General features: G+C 40.5%; 1 protein-coding gene across 7 annotated transcripts in view; it reads left to right on the top strand.

The window, feature by feature from the left end:
- LNX2 (ligand of numb-protein X 2) overlaps positions 1 to 19,364 on the top strand; it is a 90,222-nt gene extending 70,858 nt beyond the window's left edge. For all 7 annotated transcript variants that reach the window (XM_075919226.1, XM_075919227.1, XM_075919230.1 and 4 more), the window contains 6 exons: positions 1,614 to 1,982; positions 6,662 to 6,802; positions 9,911 to 10,088; positions 11,981 to 12,212; positions 14,347 to 14,505; positions 17,998 to 19,364. In XM_075919226.1, the coding sequence (XP_075775341.1) occupies positions 1,614 to 1,982; positions 6,662 to 6,802; positions 9,911 to 10,088; positions 11,981 to 12,212; positions 14,347 to 14,505; positions 17,998 to 18,133 (1,215 nt within the window). In that variant the 3' untranslated portion in view covers positions 18,134 to 19,364. The remainder of the gene's footprint in view (positions 1 to 1,613; positions 1,983 to 6,661; positions 6,803 to 9,910; positions 10,089 to 11,980; positions 12,213 to 14,346; positions 14,506 to 17,997) is intronic.
- The last annotated feature ends 906 nt before the right edge of the window (positions 19,365 to 20,270 follow it).

Consider the following 20,270-nt stretch of genomic DNA (forward strand, 5'->3'; position numbering starts at 1 on the left):
CAGAAACTTAGGAGGGCTGGTAAAGGTATTTCAGGACTTGTAAACTGCGGAATACTTCCCACTGCACATTGGAATGGGACTTCTTGAAACATTTCATAAAAACAAAGCAACAAACAATAAAACAGGGACACAGACTATCCTATGGGGAAGGACACTTACCTGGGAGGTAGGAGACCCAGGTTCAAGTCCCTGAGCTAAAACAAGCAGAGCAGGGACATTAGGCTGATTTCCCTGGTGAATACCCTGCCCACTGAGCAACTAGTTATTTTTGTGTGAGTCTGTGTCTTTGAATTTTGACCAGGAATTTTGTTCTGGACCTAAGAAACCTCTCCTGATTGAAGTTTCATCAAAACCCATATACTTCTATGAAAAAGTTTTGTTCTGATTATGATTAATTGCAGGGTAAAAATTGCAATACCTTGAAAAAGTTCAGTAGTTAAAACATGGACGTGTTTGGATGAAATCCTGGTCCCGTTTAAGTTAATGGCAAACTCCTGTTGATATAAATGGGCTTAGGTTATGCCCTTACAGCCTATATTGTTGATAATTTAAAAACCAAATCAAACCCAACAATATATAAACTGCCAGACCTGTTGACTCACTACTTTGATATGCACTGGTACAATAGGTGAGATATTTGAGCTATTAGAGATCTTTGACACTCATGGAAGATGAAAGAGAGAGTCCAGAAGACTGGAACAGGGCAAATATGGTGCCCATCTATATAAAGAGAAATAAGGATAACCTTGAGAATTACAGAACAGTCAACTTAATTTCAGCACCAGAAAAAATAATGGAGCAAATAATTAAGCAATTTGCAAATATCTAGAAATAATCTAGCGATATAATTTAGAAATGTGCATCTGTCTATCTGTCTGTCCATCTGAATTCCTCCTAAATGGCAATAGCTAGGACCATCAAATTTGGTATGCAGCTTCCTCTTTTCCAGCAGTCAAAAAAAAGTTTATTTTACAACATATTGTACAGTAGACCAAATTTTATAATTTTTTTCAGTTTTCAACCAATCTGTTAATCTGACTAGATGAATGTTTTAGCACTTATCGCAACTAGAAATGATCCACTATTGAAATATTTGGTGGGTTTTTTTTATACAAAACACCTGTAATCCCATTCACAGAAACGCTGCTTTTTGTAAATTTTGTAAGATTACCGGTATATACTAATCCTTCCTTTCTTTAAAGTATTTTATACATTTTAAAGATACTCATATTAAAAGTGACAGCAGTGTGTTTGGCTCTGTAAAGGCATGAGTATAACAAAGAGCTCCTGTCCTGAGGAGCATACAGAGTGAAAGACACAAATACACTGGGAGATAGAGAGAATGGCAATCATTTAGAATGCAGTGGTGTATTAATTGCAGTAGTGATGGTATAATGTTGTGATTTAACTTTGCAGGCTCAACAGATGAAGTGGTGTTGGTTTTTTCCAGAGAGAATTGAATGGAGGGAGGGAGCACAATGGGATAAGTAGATAATTTCAGGTATAGGTTGCTAGAGGTTTGTAACAAAGTCTCTGAACATGAGAGAGATTTTATTGATAAATCTAGAAACAACTAAACCAAGATGAATATTGTTTTACATCTTATTTTCCAGGTCAATAACTTTGACATTAGTAATGTGTCCCATAACCATGCTCGAGCTGTTCTTTCCCAACCCTGCACAGTGCTGCACCTCACAGTGCTCCGAGAAAGACGATTTGGAAGCCGGACACACAACCATGCTGAAAGCACTTCCCTGAGAGAGGACGGCTTTCAAGTGATGCTACATAAACGAGACTCCGGTGAACAGCTTGGCATTAAATTAGTGCGCAGAACAGATGAGCCAGGAGTTTTTATTCTTGACCTTTTGGAAGGGGGATTGGCTGCTCAAGACGGCAGACTCTGCAGCAATGACCGGGTGCTCGCAATCAATGGACATGACCTGAAACATGGAACACCGGAACTTGCTGCTCAGATTATCCAGGTAAACCATATCCTCTGTTGGGAGGGGGCTGCCCAGCCCAAGTCCACTTGTCCCCACCCCTGACACGAAGCTGGGGCTGCTGGCACAACTGGGGCCAGGGTCAGAGCTGCAGCTCCACGACACCAGGCCAGAGTCCCCCTGCCTCCACCCAGGCATGGGGCTGGGGCTGCTGCTGCATCTGAGAGCCAAAGCTGCAGCACCATGACATTGGGCCATGGCCCCTCCTGCTGCTGCCTGGGCTGTGGCGGGATTGGGGTTGGGGCTGCCATGTGGTTGGGACAGGATCCCCCTTCCTCACTTGGGGTCCAGGTTGGGATTGTCAGGGCTGCTGCAAGGGTTGCTTACCTATCCAGTAAGCCTAAATCTTACTGGGTAACCAGTTAACCAGGTAACTTTTTACATTCCTAATGGTGTGTGTGCTGATTGTATTGTTGTGTAGGGGTACATGTTGATATATAGGGAAGTTATGCTTGGAGATTTGTGTTAGTTTGTGCAGGTGGCTATTGGGTACACAGGTCCGTGCAGTCTTCTTCATACAGCTAATGAAATTGTTGCATGCAAGTGACTGTGGAGTAATGATGGTTTACTGGTTGAGTTACCTCTCTCATTGCAGTGCTTTAGGACTCTTGGCATGGGATAAATTCATGCCTTACTTGTGTAATTTATGAAGTCAAGATACCTAAGAACTTAAAATTTGGATGGTAACAGACCACAAAACCCAGGGAGGATGCAACCTGCTGATATTCTGAACAAAAGGCGCTGTAATCATGCTAGTAGCTGATTCCGTCACTTCACACTGACCCTATGTTACTATGAATCATAAAATGGCTGTAGAATGACTTTCCTGGAATCTTATAGATAGTTGTATAGAGCTGTCACATTCAGAGTGCAATCCAGACTGATAAAATGTTATATGTCTATCTGCCACATAATCCTGAGTGCCTAACAGCTTGTAGGTTATAACCTGAGTATCTATGTACAACTACAGCTCTGACCCAGCACACTGTGAGCAGCACTACGGTCACATTCTTGGGATCCCATTCTTGGGACCGCTTGGGAATAGTGACCATAATATAATAACATTTAACATTCCTGTGGAGGGAAGAACACCTCAGCAGTCCAGAACCCAGGCATTTAATTTCAAAAAGGAGAATTACACAAAAATGAGGAGGTTAGTTAAACAGAAATTAAAAGGCACAATGCCTAAAGCCAAATCCCTGCAAGCTGCATGGAAACTTTTTAAAGACACCATAATAGAGGCCCAACTTAAATGTATACGCCAAATTAAAAAACATAGCAAGAGACCTAAAAAAGAGTCACCGTGGCTTAACCACCATGTAAAAGAAGCAGTGAGGGACAAAAAGGCATCTTTTAAGAAGTGGAAGTCCAATCCTAGTGAGATAAATAGAAAGGAACATAAACACTGTCAAATCAAGTGTAAAAATGTAATAAGAAAAGCAAAAAAAGATTTTGAGGAACAGCTAGCCAAAACCTCAAAAAGAAATAATAAAATGGTTTTTTAAGTACGTTAGAAGCAGGAAGCCGGCTAAAAAACCTGTGGGTCCCCTAAACAATCGAGGTATAAAAGGCGCAATCAAGGATGATAAAGACATTGTGGATAAACTAAATGATTTCTTTGCTTCAGTCTTCACGGCTCAGGACGTTAGGGAGATTCCCAAATCAGCACCGTCCTTTGTGGGTGATAAATCTGAGGAACTGTCCCAGATTGAAGTGTCATTAGAGGAGGTTTTGGAACAAATAGAAAAACTTAATGTTAACAAATCTCCGGGACCGGATGGCATTCATCCAAGGGTACTAAAAGAACTCAAATGGGAAATTGCTGAACTATCATCTGTGGTTTGTAACCTAACCTTTAAATCGGCTTCCATACCTAACAACTGGAAGGTAGCCAACGTGACACCAATATTTAAAAAGGGCTCTAGAGGCAATCCTGGCAATTACAGACCGGTAAGTCTAACTTCAGTACCGGGCAAATTAGTCGAAACAGTAAAGAATAAAATTGTGAGGCACGTAGAAGAACATAATTTGTTGGACAAAAGTCAACATGGTTTCTGTAAAGGGAAATCATGTCTTACTAATCTATTAGAGTTCTTTGAAGGGGTTAACAAACATGCAGACAAGGGGGATCCCGTAGATATAGTATACTTAGATTTTCAGAAAGCCTTTGCCAAGGTCCCTCACCAAAGGCTCTTGTGTAAATTACATTGCCATGGGATAAGAGGGAAGGTCCTTTCTTGGACTGAGAACTGGTTAAAAGACAGGAAACAAATGGTAGGAATAAATGGTAAATTTTCAGAATGGAGAGGGATAACTAGTGGTGTCCCCCAAGGGTCAGTCCTGGGACCAGTCCTTTTCAACTTATTCATAAGTGAGCTGGAGAAAGGGGTAAGCAGTGAGTTGGTAAAGTTTGCGGATGATACCAAACTGTTTAGGATAGTCAAGACAGAAGCAGACTGTGAGGGACTCCAAAAAGATCTCACCAAACTGAGTGATTGGGCAACAAAATGGCAAATGAAATTTAATGTGGATAAGTATAAAGTGATGTACATCGGGAAAAATAACCCCAACTATACATACAGTATGATGGGGGCTAATTTGGCTATGACAAATCAGGAAAGAGATCTTGGAGTTATTGTGGATGGTTCTCTGAAAACTTCCACACAGTGTGCTGTGACGGTCAAAAAGGCAAATAGGATGCTAGGAATTATTAAGAAAGGGATAGAAAATAAGACACAGAATATCTTACTGCCCCTGTATAAAACTATGGTACGCCCACTTCTTGAATACTGTGTACAGATGTGGTCTCCTCACCTCAAATAAGATATTTTGGCCTTGGAAAGGGTTCAGAAAACGGCAACTAAAATGATCAGGGGTTTGGAACAGGTCCCATATGAGGAGAGACTAAAGCGACTAGGACTTTTCAGTTTAGAAAAGAGGAGACTGAGGGGGGATATGATAGAGGTATATAAAATCATGAGTGGTGTGGAGAGGGCAGATAAAGAAAAGGTATTTATTAGTTCCCATAATAGAAGAACTAGAGGACACCGAATGAAATTAATGGGTAGCAGGTTTAAAACTAATTTAAAAAAAAGTTATTCTTCATACAGCGTGTAGTCAGCCTGTGGAACTCCTTGCCAGAGAAGGCTGTGAAAGCTAGGACTAGAAAAAAGTTTAAAGAGAAGCTAGATAATTTCATGGAGGTTAGCCAGGGGATAGAAATGGTGTCCCTGGCCTCTGTTTGTCAGAGGCTGGAGAAGGATGGCAGGAGACAAATCGCTTGAACATTGTCTTTGGTCCACCCTCTCTGGGGCACCTGGTTCTGGCCACTATCGGCAGACAGGCTACTGGGCTAGATGGACCTTTGGTCTGACCCAGCACAGCCATTCTTATGTTTTTATGTTCTTAGATCTCAGAAAGCTTTATGAAAGTAGGTAGCATTGTACCACACTTTCCCTGTCTGTAAAATGGGAATTTAAAAGGGAAATAACTTTCCAAGATTCACATAACCAGTCAATGAAAAAACTGGAGGAAGGGGTAGGTGAGTGTCTGATTCTAAGCCATGTATCCATCTAGTAAATCACCTTGCTTAAACACTAGGAATATATAGAGTGTTGCTGTGTACTATTTGATTAACCCAAAGCAATAGCAATTTAAGTCTTGTGATGTTGAGGAAGATTATTTGACAGTTTAATTTAAATGTCCCTTAAATATCTCTTATCATTAAGGGGAAACACTAATAATCCTGGTGTTTTAATGTCAATTTTTCAATTTATTTAGATTTTGAAGAGGTCAGTTTTACATTTGGAGATTTTGATGTTGGAATTTTGGAACATTAGGGTAACCACTGAGCTTTTGGATAGCCCTGAAAACTACACAGTTTGGTGATCTGACTCTATAGTATCTCCAACTACATACAAAGTTACTGATTCTAGAAGAATAATATGTTTTTAAATATCTATTAGGGTTTGGAATGTTGAGTAGTTTTGAAAACTGCTAAATCATAGTCTCAATATATTCCATCCCTTTTCTTGTTATTTCCTTTGTATTGCAGAAGTGCCTAGATTGTTCCAAAGATTGAAAGGTACCTTGATGCAAAAGTTTTGACATTAGGAAAGTCTTCCTTGGGCAAAAACTGGTAAAAACCCACCAGTCCTGTTTTGAACTTGTCCCTAAGGAGGTCATTTGCTTGCAACTCAATGACTTCCAGCTGCAGTTCATCTGGGCAACTGGCCACATCTGCTTCAAATGGGTTTTGAAACAATCTCACTTCTTCTGCCTTTGAATCCAAAAAGGTCTCCACGGGCCGGATGAGAGGGCCTCGCGGGCCGCATCCGGCCCCCGGGCCGTAGTTTGGAGACCCCTGGCCTAGACCAACTGAAACTGGGGGTTTCGGTGTGTTAGGTGATGTTCATATGCATAGAGACAGATCCTGTTACAAAGAGTTTACAGTCTAAATAGGCAAGAGAAGGGATGAGAATGAAAGTATTAACATCTCCATTGTATAGATGGGAAGGCAGGAAAAAAATGACTATCCCAACATCACACAAGAAGTCTGAGGCAGCACCAGGAATCAAACCCAGATCTTCCCTTGTCTCCTAATTACTAATAGTACAATGTGAACTTTATGGTCATTTTCATTTTGCATGTATATCCCTCAGGCTAGTGGGGAAAGGGTGAATTTAACAATCTCCAGACCAGTGAAATCGCAGACAGTCGCTATTCTCAGAGAAGCAGGGACTCACAACAGCAACCATTACCAAGCGCAACAGCTGTTCCACAGCAGACACAGTTCGCATAAGGTTAGTGTTTCTCTCTTTCTCCACTTGAAGAGAAAATGTAATAGCAGTCGCAAGTATTTGGATTTGCTGGCTATAGCAACACCTGAAAGTCTTGTGTATAAGTTCAAACTATTTCTGGAATCACATGTGGGAAAGTGGGTTATGTGTTACTACCATGTGGGAGGGTTACCATTCAGGAGCACCCTTTGGACTCCTGCTGTGCAAGTGATTGAATTGCAAGATGCTAGGAGCTGGAGCATATTCCTCAGCCATAGAAACAAATTGTCATTGATTGGTAGGGTTGCCAGGAGTCCTGTTTTGAACCAGACAGTCCAGTATTTGAGCTTTCTGTTCAGGAAACAAATTGAGAAAATATAAATGAGAAAATATAAATGTCCAGTATTTTCTAAATAAGATGTAATGTAGACTGTGATGTAATGTCAAGTGTGTCCAGTATTTTTGTTGAAACCATCTGGCAACCCTTGATTGGCAGAAAAGTCATGTTTTTTCTTCCCTGAATCAAAGGTAAGAGATCTGTGGCTATTGCAGTGGCTTTTATATGATGGGGTGAAGGAGAGAAGGAAGAGACTCCATGGATCTAGTGTGGCATTATGCACAAGACCCCTTATAAAAATAAAATACTGTTGATTGTTCCAAGCTTATGCTTCAGACATTTTGGTAGTTCCAAAAATACAACTTCTGGCTCTTCAAGTTCATTTAATCCTATAAGTACCTAGAGCGTCAGGCATTTACTAGACCTCCTTTCTGTCCTTTTTCCAGCAAATGCTGTTGATAGCCTAATTCAATGTCCATCATTTAAGGTAATAGAGATGTAGCTGTAGAGATGATTGCTGAAACAGAAGACAGGACTATGCAGCACTTTAAAGACAAGACTTTTTTGGGGGGGGGTAGGAATAGCTCAGTGGTTTGAGCATTGGCCTGCTAAACCCAGGATTGTGAGTTCAATCCTTGCAGAGGCCATTTAGGAATTTGGGGCAAAAATTTGTCAGGGATGGTACTTGGTCCTGCTGTGAAGGCAGGGGACTGGACTCAATGACCTTTCAAGGTCCCTTCCACTTCTAAGAGATAGGCAATTTCCATTAATTTATTTATTTTATTTAGGTGATGAGCTTTCATGGGCCAGACCCACTTTCTCAGATCAAATTGTGGAAAAATTTTCTTCCACAATTTGATCTGAGGAAGTGGGTCTGGCCCACGAAAGCTCATCACCTAATAAACCATCTTGTTAGTCTTTAAAGTGCTGCATAGTCCTGTCTTTTGTTTCATCATTTAAGGTGTGAGCACTTTATGTTTTTGCAAGGATTTTCTTCCAAAATTTGAGAGATTTCAGAAAAGGGCTGAAAGGGGTTTCATCATGTAGTTCATTTGCACACCTCTGTCATCTAAGAAAAGCAGAGTTGGTTTTGAAGTTTGCAGTCTTAAAGACTGCTGTGTTTTCATAATTATACAACACCAGCAAGTAAATGGTCCCAAAGCCTGACAGAATTAAAAATAAGCTGCTTTTATATATGTACAATGGCATGTGTCTGACATATTAATATGAAACTACTCCTGGCTTTGTGCATTGGGAATATAAAAGGACACTGCTTCGTTTTTCACGTGTGGGGAAGAAATAACTGCAACTGGAAGGCTATAATAGATTGTATAATTTATTTATGAAATTTTAGCTTACCTCTAAGCCTTCTGTACATTTAAAATGATCAGTGGTGGTAAATGTGGACTGTTTTTAATATGTCATTAAGTATGGGAGTTTTTAGGCATTTAAGCAAATTAAATACATTTGGTCTTCTCTACATAAATTAATTTGGATTAAGGTTAATTTAAATTGGAATAGCTGTTAAAGACAGCTGTGGGGACATTCTTATTCTATAAACAAGAATGTTTTATGCTAAATTAGCCTAATCTACTTCCAGAGTAGATTAAACTAATTGGGAATATGGCAGTTTTATTCCAGAAAAAGACCATCTACACAGGAACTTAATCAGGATAGCTATTGTAGAATAATTCCATGTGTAGACACGCTCTTAGGGTATGTCTACACTTGCACCCTAGTTCGAACTAGGGATGCAAATGTAGGCATTCAAAATAGTCAACGAAGCGGGGATTTAAATATCCCTCTTTTCATTAGCATGATCTCGCCGGCACGTTACTCCGATAAACAGCTGTTTCGAAAGTGAAAGTGCGTGCCGAGATGCGTTAGTTCAAACCAAACCCCTTGGTTTGAACTAACGTTACTCTTCATTTTTTGCTTCAAATCCCCACTTCACTGACTATTTAGAATGCCTACATTTGCATCCCTAGTTCAAACTAAGGTGCAAGTGTAGATTTACCCTTAGTTCAGGTTTAAACCCTCCTGATGGTATGAAACCAAACTTGATTCTGGAGACAAACTGTAAAAAAAAAGAAAAAATTGAAAGGATAAAAATAAACTATTCAAAAGATGTGTCAGCTTTTCACCCTTGAAGTACATGTGCTCTTTCATTTCACGTTGCGTCAGTAGAGTTTGGTCCCTAAGATATTTACAAAAAAGATGCACTTAATATGTGGGACTTCCACCAAAACACAAAAGTCTAGTGTTTCTCAGTGCTGGGACACTTAGCCATATGAACATATGGATTTTGAGCCTCAGCACAAACTTTGTATTGCAGATCTTCAGTATTCAATGTGGTGCAATACTCTCTAAGACCATGGTGTCCAACACACTAGCCACTAGCTATTTGTCTTGAATAATGTGGCTATATGGCTGGTTAAGTGTTGTGTCGCTTCAGAACTGGTTGGACACCAAGGCTCTAAGCATATTATAAGTAAATTAGAAGTGAGTTTTTAAAAATGGATGCTTAAAATTAGACCATCTGGAGGAGGATAGGGCATTTGCCTGGGGAGTTCAGGGTGGTGGGTTCAAGTCCCCGTCCCCCCATCCCCCCGCCGCTGCAGTTCAAGTCCCAACCTTCCTCCTCCACCCTAATCAATATTTAGGTACCTAAATAAATGGTGTGATTTTTCAAAAGTGCTGATCACTTTTGAAAATCAGGCTGCTCTGTTTAACTACCTAATTATAGATTATGAACCTATTAAGCATCAATTTTAAAATAAAGTATCTTCTTGCAGGATCTATCCCAGTGTGTTACATGCCAAGAAAAGCACATTACTGTGAAAAAAGAACCACACGAATCCCTTGGAATGACAGTGGCAGGAGGTCGAGGCAGCAAAAGTGGTGAACTGCCAATCTTCGTTACTAGTGTGCAACCTCATGGCTGTCTTGCAAGAGATGGCAGGATCAAACGAGGTAGGATTTGACTCAAATGGCAGTGTACGCATCTTCCAAATATTCTTCTGATAAATTTGTTTTGCGAGGTAACATAAGGTTTCTCAACAGCTGTAATGTAGCAATGATAAATGCTTCTCTCAAAATTTCCACTACTGGAAATTCGCTGTACAATGCCACATTCCCCTGGCTTAGGAAATGACTGTGTAGATAAGGCTAACCGGGGAAGCCTGATGAGATCAGGAAACGGCTGGTTATATTCTTTAAAGCTGACTGGAATCCCCCTATGAATTAGTCTTGCCGGATATTTTTCACTTCAGCATACACTTCCTGGTTTGGGCTTTGGTCACATGAGTTAGGTCCTGTACCTGTCTGAGAAACCAGCTCTCTCCTTGTGTAATATCTTCAGTACCTCCTAAACCAGGGGTGGGTAAGATAATGGTCTGTGGGATGATTCCGGCCCTCCAAACCATTTGATCTGGCCCGCGGTCCATCCTGCTCCAAGGCCAATAAGGGTCTGGAGGCGGGGGAGCATGCAAAGTCTCCTCCATCTCCCACCAGGGGCACATGAGAAAGCTGTTCAAAATGGCTAGCAGTTTGCTCTGGGTGCCGCGCAGCCCTGGCAGGGTGGGGTGGGGGAGCTAGAGACTTTGCACGCTCTCCTGCCCCCAAGCCAATCAGGACGTGGACAGAGTGTCCTCCCCCTTGTCAGGGGCACTCACACCAGATAAAACAGCCAGCTGTTCAAAATGGTTGGTGGTTCTGTCTGGGCACAGCACACCCCTGACTTGGTGGGGGTGGAGGCTGAGAGATTTTGCATGCTCCCCCATCCGGCAGAGGAGTGTGCAAAGTTTCCTCTCCCCTCGCCCAGCGGCACACAATGCCTAGAGGGAACCACCTCTTCTGCCTGAGGCTGTGCCCCTTCTGGGGGCAGAGCCGGCCTGGGACCATTACCAAAGTTGGCGAAGTTGGCAAAAAGTTTCTGGAAAGTGATTGATTCTCATATCTTGTGTCATTGAGTCCTGTGTTTTTGTGGTTTTGTTCTGCACTGCAGCAGGAATACTGTAACCAGTCAGACAATAAGTGTTTCTCTCCTTCTTTTAAGATATTCACAAGAAAAATCCTTTTAGGAAAACTTTGTATTTTAGACTCTTTCCAGATCATTATACTCTTTTTACAGATGCTCATGCTTTCCCAGAGCTGATTTTTCCTTAATAATCTGTCCTGTGTGATCCTTATTTTGTCCTTCCTGATTGGACATGTGGTGAGGGAGGTGGGGGTAATCTTCTCATGTCCCACTTGCTGTGCTACCTTCTGCAAGACTTTCCCTCTCCCTCACGCTACAGCTTGTGCCATTCCTTTTCCTTTTAAACACTGCGGGATGATTGTGAGTAATGGGATAAATTCAGAAAAGGAACACAAGTCAGGGGAAAAAATCTCTAATGGTGAGCATAGTTTCCAGTGGGAGTGATAGAAGCTCCAGTGTTTGAATCATTAAATGTGGATTGAACAAAGCACTGGAGGATATACCATAGGGATCAATCCAAGCAGGGAAGTTCTGTTACTGAAGGTAGAAGAGGTGCTTGACCTAATAGATCATTTACACCTCTTACTGGCATGCTAGCAGAGCATGTTAGCCAAGCACAGCATTTCTGTTTCTGCAGAAATATGCAGCCGTGAAAGATCTTACAAATTATGTTTCATTGTCCACATGAGGCTATAGTGTTAATACATTGCAGTTCACATGTCTGATCGTTCCTGGACCTAGATAGTGAGAAACAATAAGATAACACAGTGATGTGACCAGGCCCTGGGTAATGTGTTATAAGTACAAGCCATGTATTAGCACAGAAAGACAATTGTTCAATAGGCCACATCATGACTTGTACTCTTATTTGTGCCTTTTTAAACAGGTGATGTATTGCTGAATATTAATGGCATTGATCTGACCAATCTAAGTCATAGTGAGGCAGTGGCTATGCTCAAAGCCAGTGCTACCTCTTCAGTGGTGGCACTCAAAACATTGGAGGTCCAGATTGTTGAAGAAAAAACTCAAACTAATGAGGGACAACCAAGCACAATCAGTGAAAATGAATATGATGCCAGCTGGTCACCTTCGTGGGTCATGTGGCTGGGGCTTCCAAGGTACTCGTTAGTGAATGATCTGTTTAAACTCATGTTTACACGAACCGCTGTATTTGGCTATTTCACTCTCCTAATGTTTTATAAAAATATCTATGTGGCGTATATAGGGGAGAAGAGACATGCTTAAGGGTTTCTTTCTTATACAGGCATTCAGACGCAATAACAGTTCATTTTAGTGTGGTTTTATTTTGTGCTGCTGCAGCAGTTTTAATAATATGATGTTAAAACTGATTTTAAATGCTAAAGCAAAGAACAGTTTAGTTATGGCACCTGCTAGATTGCTGCCTATCTATTGCACTGACATTCAATTTACAATCCACTTACAAGCAGCCGGAATATAGACGACACTGATTATCCCTTTGGAAACCTTGAGAAAAGTGTGACACAGCCATCTCAATGTAAGGAGGAATGTAAGCTGTCATTTTTATTCCTTAGTTATAAAGTTTTAAACAGGAAACATAGAACACTTACCCAAATCACCCTGTATTAATATACAAAACAAAGTTTAGAAAAGCAAATGAATAACTTCATAGAATAGAAAGATATAGCCTTAAAAATCATTGACTTTTATCACACGTCTTATGCACACATGCAGAAAAAAGTTAGAACAGACCAATCTGCATCCACAGATCACAGATATATAACTCAGAAAACCAAACATCAATTCCATCAAACACAAATATATCTATTTGAAATTTGCCACAAACCCACTTCCTTTTCCCAACTTTTGGACTGCCTGATATCACCAGATTTCACCTATCCCATTCTTCACTGTCTGGTAGTTGCATTGACAAACTGTGGGCCTAATTTTGGGTAATGCTTACTATCAAGGGTAGTGCTTATTATTGTGCATAGTCCTGTGAATTTTAAACTCACTCTGCACTATAGTAAGCCCTATCCTTAATAGTAAGGATTTCCAGGGTAATACCTACAGTTTGCAGATGCAACCACAGAAAGCATGTAGAATGTGATGGTATCAGAAGGAAATCCTGAAACCATCATCATAGTTTATTGGTCCAAAACCACAGCCAAAATTTGTTGTTGTTACTTATCTCGAATAGTTCCTCTGGCAAAAGGGATGTTGATGGGGCACTGAAGCAGCATTCAAGTGTTTTGCCTAGACTCTCCACGTTCACATCTGGGGTCTTTCCTCAGCTGCCACTTGATCATATTGTCACCAAACTTTGCCACTCCAGCTCCCACTCAATTTAGAGAATAGCCGTGTTTTCATTCAAGGTCAGTAGCTGGTGGGAGTTATTTTGAAGGAACCAATTTCTCCAAGACCATTGGTATCTCCCTCCCCCGTTTTTTGCACTGTAGCCTTGCACAGTGGTATTTTGGGACAAGGAACTTACAGAGGCAGAACACTTTCTGGACTTCAGCCTCTTGAGTGGTGGAATGTGTCCATTCAGTGGGTGTCTTGAAACATGCAGCTGTTTTTGTGCCTTCCTTTTACTGAAGGCATCCTTCCTCACTGACGATGATGCAGTCCTCATGAGGCAGTATAGTAACCATGCGGGATTCACTTTCAAAGGCCTTCTGATGATCCCATAGGATTGATTGAGTTCAGTATCAGTTTAGTGTGCATGGCTCAAGGGTGACCATACATGGGCTTGTGTCAGATAAATTCACATAATGATCCATTTTAATCTCCCATTGCAGCTAACTATGGGAGAGACCAAATCTGACAGTCAGCCCTGAGACCATAATATAAATCTGAAGTGAATAGAACTACACACAGTAACAAACATTTCCCTTTGTAAAAAGGGCTTCCAGGATCAGGCCCTCTTTCATTTCCTCTAGGTTTTTCTGTACGAGATGTCTTTATGTAATTTCCTGTAAAATAGTCATAATGTCTTGTGAGATAGATAATTACAATAAGCTGCTTTCAATTCTGATAAATACCTCTGTGTCACAAGATCTGGTCGTCATTTATTGCTCACATATAACAAACGACCACATGTTGCTGCTCAATTATGCTTCCTGTGCTTCAATGCATCGCACAACAGTATTCATTTAGAGAAGCAATGGATAACTCTACCCCCAAAATGTTCCTTCCTTAATTAAACATTTGACACATTCATTACTATGGTATGTGTTTTTTCTCCTTCCATATTTCACTCTCACCTCACAGCTGCCTACATAGCTGCCATGATGTAGTGCTACGGAGGAGCAATTTAGGAAGCTGGGGCTTTAGCATTGTTGGTGGATATGAGGAGAATCATACAAACCAGCCTTTCTTCATTAAAACGATTGTTCTTGGAACTCCAGCATACTTTGACGGAAGATTAAAGTAAGTATTACCATTTCTTTTTTAAATGGTATTACAAATACAGGCAGTCCCCGACTTACGCGGATCCGACTTATGTCGGATCCGCACTTACGAACGGGACTTTCTCGCCCCGGAACTCACAGGCAGCGGTCAGCCACCTCGACCTCCGGGGCGAGAAAAGCTTCTCCTGGTGCCCCTGGTCTGCTGGGGACTGTCTCCAGCAGACCAGGGGCATCGGGAGCAAAGCCGCAGCCCCGGCGGGTTTGCTCACGGTGCCCCTGGTCTGCTGGAGACGGTCCCCAGCAGACCAGGGGCACCGCGAGCAAACCCGCAGCAGCGGCGGGGTCCCGCGCTTCTGAGGCTTTGCTCTGGCAGCGGCTGAATCAGGACTCCTGGGGCAGAGCAGCTGGGGTGCTACTGGGTTGGTCCAGTACCGCTGAGGAGCGGTGCTACTGGAGCAACCCAGCAGCACCCCAGCTGCTCTGCCCCAGACGTCCCCAAGTCAGCCGTTGCTGAAACTGACCAGCGCTGACTACAGGAAGCCCAAGGCACAGTTGCTCTGCCCCGGGCTTCCTGGAATCAGCTGCTGATCAGTTTCAGCAGCAGCTGACTTTGGGTTCTTAAGTTGAATCTGTATGTAAGTCAGAACTGGCGGTCAGTTGCAGCAGCGGCTGAATCTGGACGCCAGTTCCGACTTACATACAGATTCAACTTAAGAACAAACCTACAGTCCCTATCTTGTACGTAACCCGGGGACTGCCTGTAGCATGGGCAAAGTGATAAGGCATATTTCATGAAGTGATTTGTCACATTCCATACAATCCTGGGGACACTGACTAATATCCAGGTATTTTTTAGGAGCTGGCCAGCTCCCTAAAAAAGCCTGGCACATCTACGAGGTGCTGTGCTGAGAAGTCTGAAGGATTTTTGGCTGGGATGAAGTGGGATCAGTCAGAACTTGTGCGAACATTTATTCCCCATCATTTTTCCTTACCCCGCCTTTCTTTGGAAACGTGTTCTACTATCAGCCAGTGGTGCTGACTTGACCCATCTCCCCCATAACTTGTACTGATGTTCCCTCTTCAAAGGGAGCAATTGGGAAGTGAGCCTGTTGCACAGTGCTCTCTGCCTACTTCGGGTAGGATTACAAAAGTGAGAGGAGCCTCATATTATAATAAAGCAGGGAGGAAGCGTGTAGAGAAAAGGCTAGAACAGTTACCTAGTCAAGATCACTGAGAGTCAATGAACATGTAGGATCCAATTTTCAGACATGGTATTTTAGTAGGATCCCCAAATCTGGCATTTGGGTGTTTATTTTGGCTGAACTTAGAGTCCATCCAGATCAGAATTTGAAATGCCCATTAAAGCTTCCATTGTTTGTAAATTGGACCACGAAGGTTTGAAAACATGAGTAGAAGATAGTACCATATTTGTTTTACATACAGGGTAGATATGAATTATGTGATGATTACAACATTTATTTTCAGAACAGCTTAATGCACATTTCCAATGATATGGGGACTAGAGGTCATTTTATGACTCAAATCATCACAATAGCAAGCGGTTAAGACTGATACTCTGGGGTTTTGGGAGCTCTGTGTGACTCATGAAAGTTTACAACACAGAAATCTCTTTATAACTATTGCTTTACAAAGTAGCTTAAGAAAAACTGCATTTATAATTCTGCATGCCTTATTCCAGAGAATGGGATTTCCCTGGTCATATACTGTATAGCAGTAGCCTAATAAGTTTTAAAGATCCTTAAATATCAAATGAAATAATATTCTCAAGTACCTAAGCATACTGTACTTGTTGTTAAATGGCCCTATAAATTATTGTTTGTACTTTAGTATACAATTACATTAAAACAACTATATGAAAAAAGCATTGAGTTTGTGACTTTGTAACCTTAAAAGTTAGGAAATGTTCTTCCCTGCCACTGTCCATCTGCTTCTCACCACTCTGAGTCAGGCTGCTTCCTCCTACCCTGCCTATGGAAGAGCCCAAGGAATATTGAAAATAAAGAACAGAGCATTCTGGTATGCCCAGGAGAAGCAATTGCAGGGAAGTACTGCTCATCCCCTGCAACATGGTTTTGGAGCATGCTGTGTGAATAGAACATGGGCTGTGAAGTCACAGAAAGGAACAGCGCAGGGAGAGAGCATGCCGTGTGCAGAAAGACTCCAAAGAGAATGTGGTTGCTAAACTCAAACAAGTCTCCACCAAGCATGTACAAATTGAGATTTTTCAGATGTTTATAACTTGACCAGATTAGGGCAACTTTTCATACAAATGGCAAAAGATGCTTTCCCTGCCTAATTTTAAATCCCTGCTCCAAAGCATGAGGACAGTACGTCTTCCCAATTAAATAGCTGCAGGATTTTTTTTAACATGGGCAAAACTACATATTTTCTATTAACTTCATTTTTAGAAACAGTTGCGCTGCTTTAGTTAAAACTTTCCTATATACAGTATATGTACTTTACCAAACTTAACCAGTAAAGCTGAAGTTGTGTATATGTGTGTGCACGCACGAGCAAGAGAGAGAGAGACTTTACCAAATTTAACTTTTCAAACTACATGCACATCCTGAAGCAGGCACCTGGCATGTGAAACTTTACTGAATAGTTAAGTTTGGTAAAGTTATAAGCAACCATAAACGGGGTATTATGTTGGAAAGTGTTTAACAGCCATATGCAGTAAATGCATATTATATGTAAGTGTGTGTTACACTATACACACGTATATGTTTTATCATAAAATATATATACATATAAATATTTATATCTGCTACTTAACCCAGGTAAAATGATTATTTTTCTCTCTCCCTCTTCCATTCTTGCATCAATCCTGGTATCTTTCCATAGGCAAACTCTTAGGCTATGTCTACACTTGCGGCTTCTTGCGCACGTAATATGCAAATGAGGCTAAGCGTGGAATATCGCCGAGCCTCATTTGTATACCTAATGAGCCACCATTTTTTTCAGAAGAGGCTCTTGCGCAAGAAGGAGCATCTACACTGCCCCTTCTTGCACAAAAAACCCCTCTTGTGCAAAGCCGTTACACCTATTACTTTTCAGGAAGAATGGCGTTGCGCAAGAGGGTTTTTCTTGCGCAAGAAGGGGCAGTATAGATGCTCCTTCTTACGCAAGAGCCTCTTCTGAAAAAAATGGTGGCTCATTAGGTATGCAAATGAGGCTCGGCGATATTCCACGCTTAGCCTCATTTGCATATTACTTGCTCAAGAAGCCGCAAGTGTAGACATAGCCTTAGAGTTAGTGTGGGAATTACACCAGAGCTGAACCCCAGGGGTTCAAGAATTCCACATACTACTTACAGTGGAAGGTCATACTTCATTTTTTTTTAAATTGAATGCTTTTAGCTCTAGCAGCTGAACTTCAAGTCTAATAGAAACCTCAGGCCCTAACTACAGAATGCCATCTGTTACTCATTGTGTTAAGTTGTTGTGTACTATTGTTCATCAGCTGCTTTCCATTTTGTTTCTTTTTCTAGGTGTGGTGACATGATTGTTGCTGTAAATGGACTATCCACAGTGGGCATGAGCCATTCCTCACTAGTCCCTATGCTAAAGGAGCAGAGAAACAAAGTAACTTTGACTGTTGTTTGCTGGCCTGGAAGCCTCATATAGATTTGTAAAACCGTTTTGGTTCAATAAGCTGATTTTCTACATGGTTGGTACAAAACCTCCATTTTTTTACTGATAGAGCTGGTAATAAGCAGGGCCAAAAACTGCTACATTCATTTTTTTAAAGGGGGGGATACTCAACCTCCTTACTGTACCTGTGTTGCCATGTTGAAACAGCCATATCTATCAAGTTTGATGTGCTCATTGTTTAAGAGCTGACACATGCAGGTTAGGATGTTATTGTCATTAAGCCTTCCCAGACAGTAATATTCTGACAGTCAGCAGAAAGCTTCTGTGGTATTTCTGATTTCTCTTAGAATTTTTCCAAATTGAAACACTAAATGGTAAACTTCGTACTCTCTTTTCCCTGAGAGAAGGTTCATGTCAGTAATGCAGTTAAAGTTCTACCCATTGCTGCTGTGAATCAAAACTGGTATGAAAAGGAATGCATTTTTCATTTTTGTGAGTGTTTCCATCTTGTTCCAGTATGTTAAAATAATTTAAGGACCTGTCTTGCTCATAAGGAAGTGTTTCGTCCCATAGTTTTTGTTGCAGGTCATCAGTGTTCACAAAAGAGTAGTACAAAAGCCTGATATTACTGGAATTTTTATAAAGTGCAATAATCAGACTCTTTGCTAGAAAATAATTTAATATGTTTCAAAGTTTGTATCCTATAATGCAAAGGAATATGGAAATAATTAGTCATAATGATGGCAACAAGAAAAATGCCTGGGTCACCTTTGATCGAATGGCCTGCTGTATTAGAGTTTACTTTCCAAATGAATGTTTTGCTATGTCAGAAAATTTTGATGAACATTTTTACTAAAACCGTTTTTACAGTTTATATTGTGATTGTCGGTAGCTCTTTTTATTCTTGTGTAGAAATATTATTGTGACAACTTGTAAATCAGAGAGGTATTTAGAAAAAGACGAATGCTGTTTATGAAAATGGACATTACTGTATAAAAGCAAGAAGATGGGACTCCAAGCGCAAAGTTAACTTCAAAATTTTTGCTTATTCTGTTGCTTGCTGAGAAATGCCTTCATATAAAATACTAAAAAGACCTGTCTTGCATTTGAGAAATAATTTTTCTTTGGCAAACACCTGCCACTCAATTGCTGTTAACTATAATATTTTATATCTTTAATGACATTTAGCATTTTTAAAGCAAACCTATAACTTGCAAGTTTTGCTTTGTCCATAATGTTTGCAGGATAAGTACTCTTTTTTTTTTTTAAAAAGCACACCAACTAATGTGCTGATCTGTAACAAAGTCTATATATTGTTAATATTCTGCATACTTGAAAAAGCGTTCCATTTAGAAACCAAGTTCAGAATCTGAACTAATTTATGAATGACCTCTCTGTTGTAATAATGATGGTATTAATTATCAACGAATGTATTTCATAATCACTGCATATTTCAATTGTGAAGCATGAATTTTATTTTCAAACTTAGCAGCTATATTGCTGGGGCATATTATCGCATGTCAGTGAATCCAGTAGCTTTGTTTAAAAAATAAAGCTACCATCTCTTGCCAAAAATGTAAAAGCTCTTATGAATTAAGTAGTTTTATTCCTCTCTGTGGTGTATGATGTTTGCTTTCACACTATCAAGATACAGAGCAATTTCCCATGCAGTATATTACTGTATAGAGAATATTTGTTTTTGAAGAAGACAGAAACTGCCTTTCTTTGATATCCCCAGCTAAGGTGAGAACAAGGTTTCCTCCAATCCAAATATAGTTTAACTGTATGTTTTGTTTTTAATGCGAAGTTTTGCCAACTACATTTTTGCATAGCATTTAGGAAATGTATTGACCAGTGTGTTGCATTTAAAATATTTCATTTGAAGTGACAGAATCTTCAACATTTGAAAAAAAAATCTAATTTTTACCCTTTTTTCTTTTTTATCATGAAAGCATGGTTTAGCTTAAGTTGTGCTTATATGGTTTATTCCACTGGGCAGTAGCTTTTGATCACAATATCTTGTGATGGAAACTTGTTCCCAAGGGTCTCCCTCTCTTATGATTTTGCAATTTCTTTGTCAGGTTGTTCTTCTGTGCCTTGCATTTAAATTATTTCAAGATTTTTTTTGGATACTTCTATCTAATTGTGTGGTATTATTGAAGAATGAATG

Source organism: Pelodiscus sinensis, chromosome 1, assembly GCF_049634645.1.
Source record: "Pelodiscus sinensis isolate JC-2024 chromosome 1, ASM4963464v1, whole genome shotgun sequence".
NCBI classification, from domain to species: Eukaryota; Metazoa; Chordata; order Testudines; family Trionychidae; genus Pelodiscus; species Pelodiscus sinensis.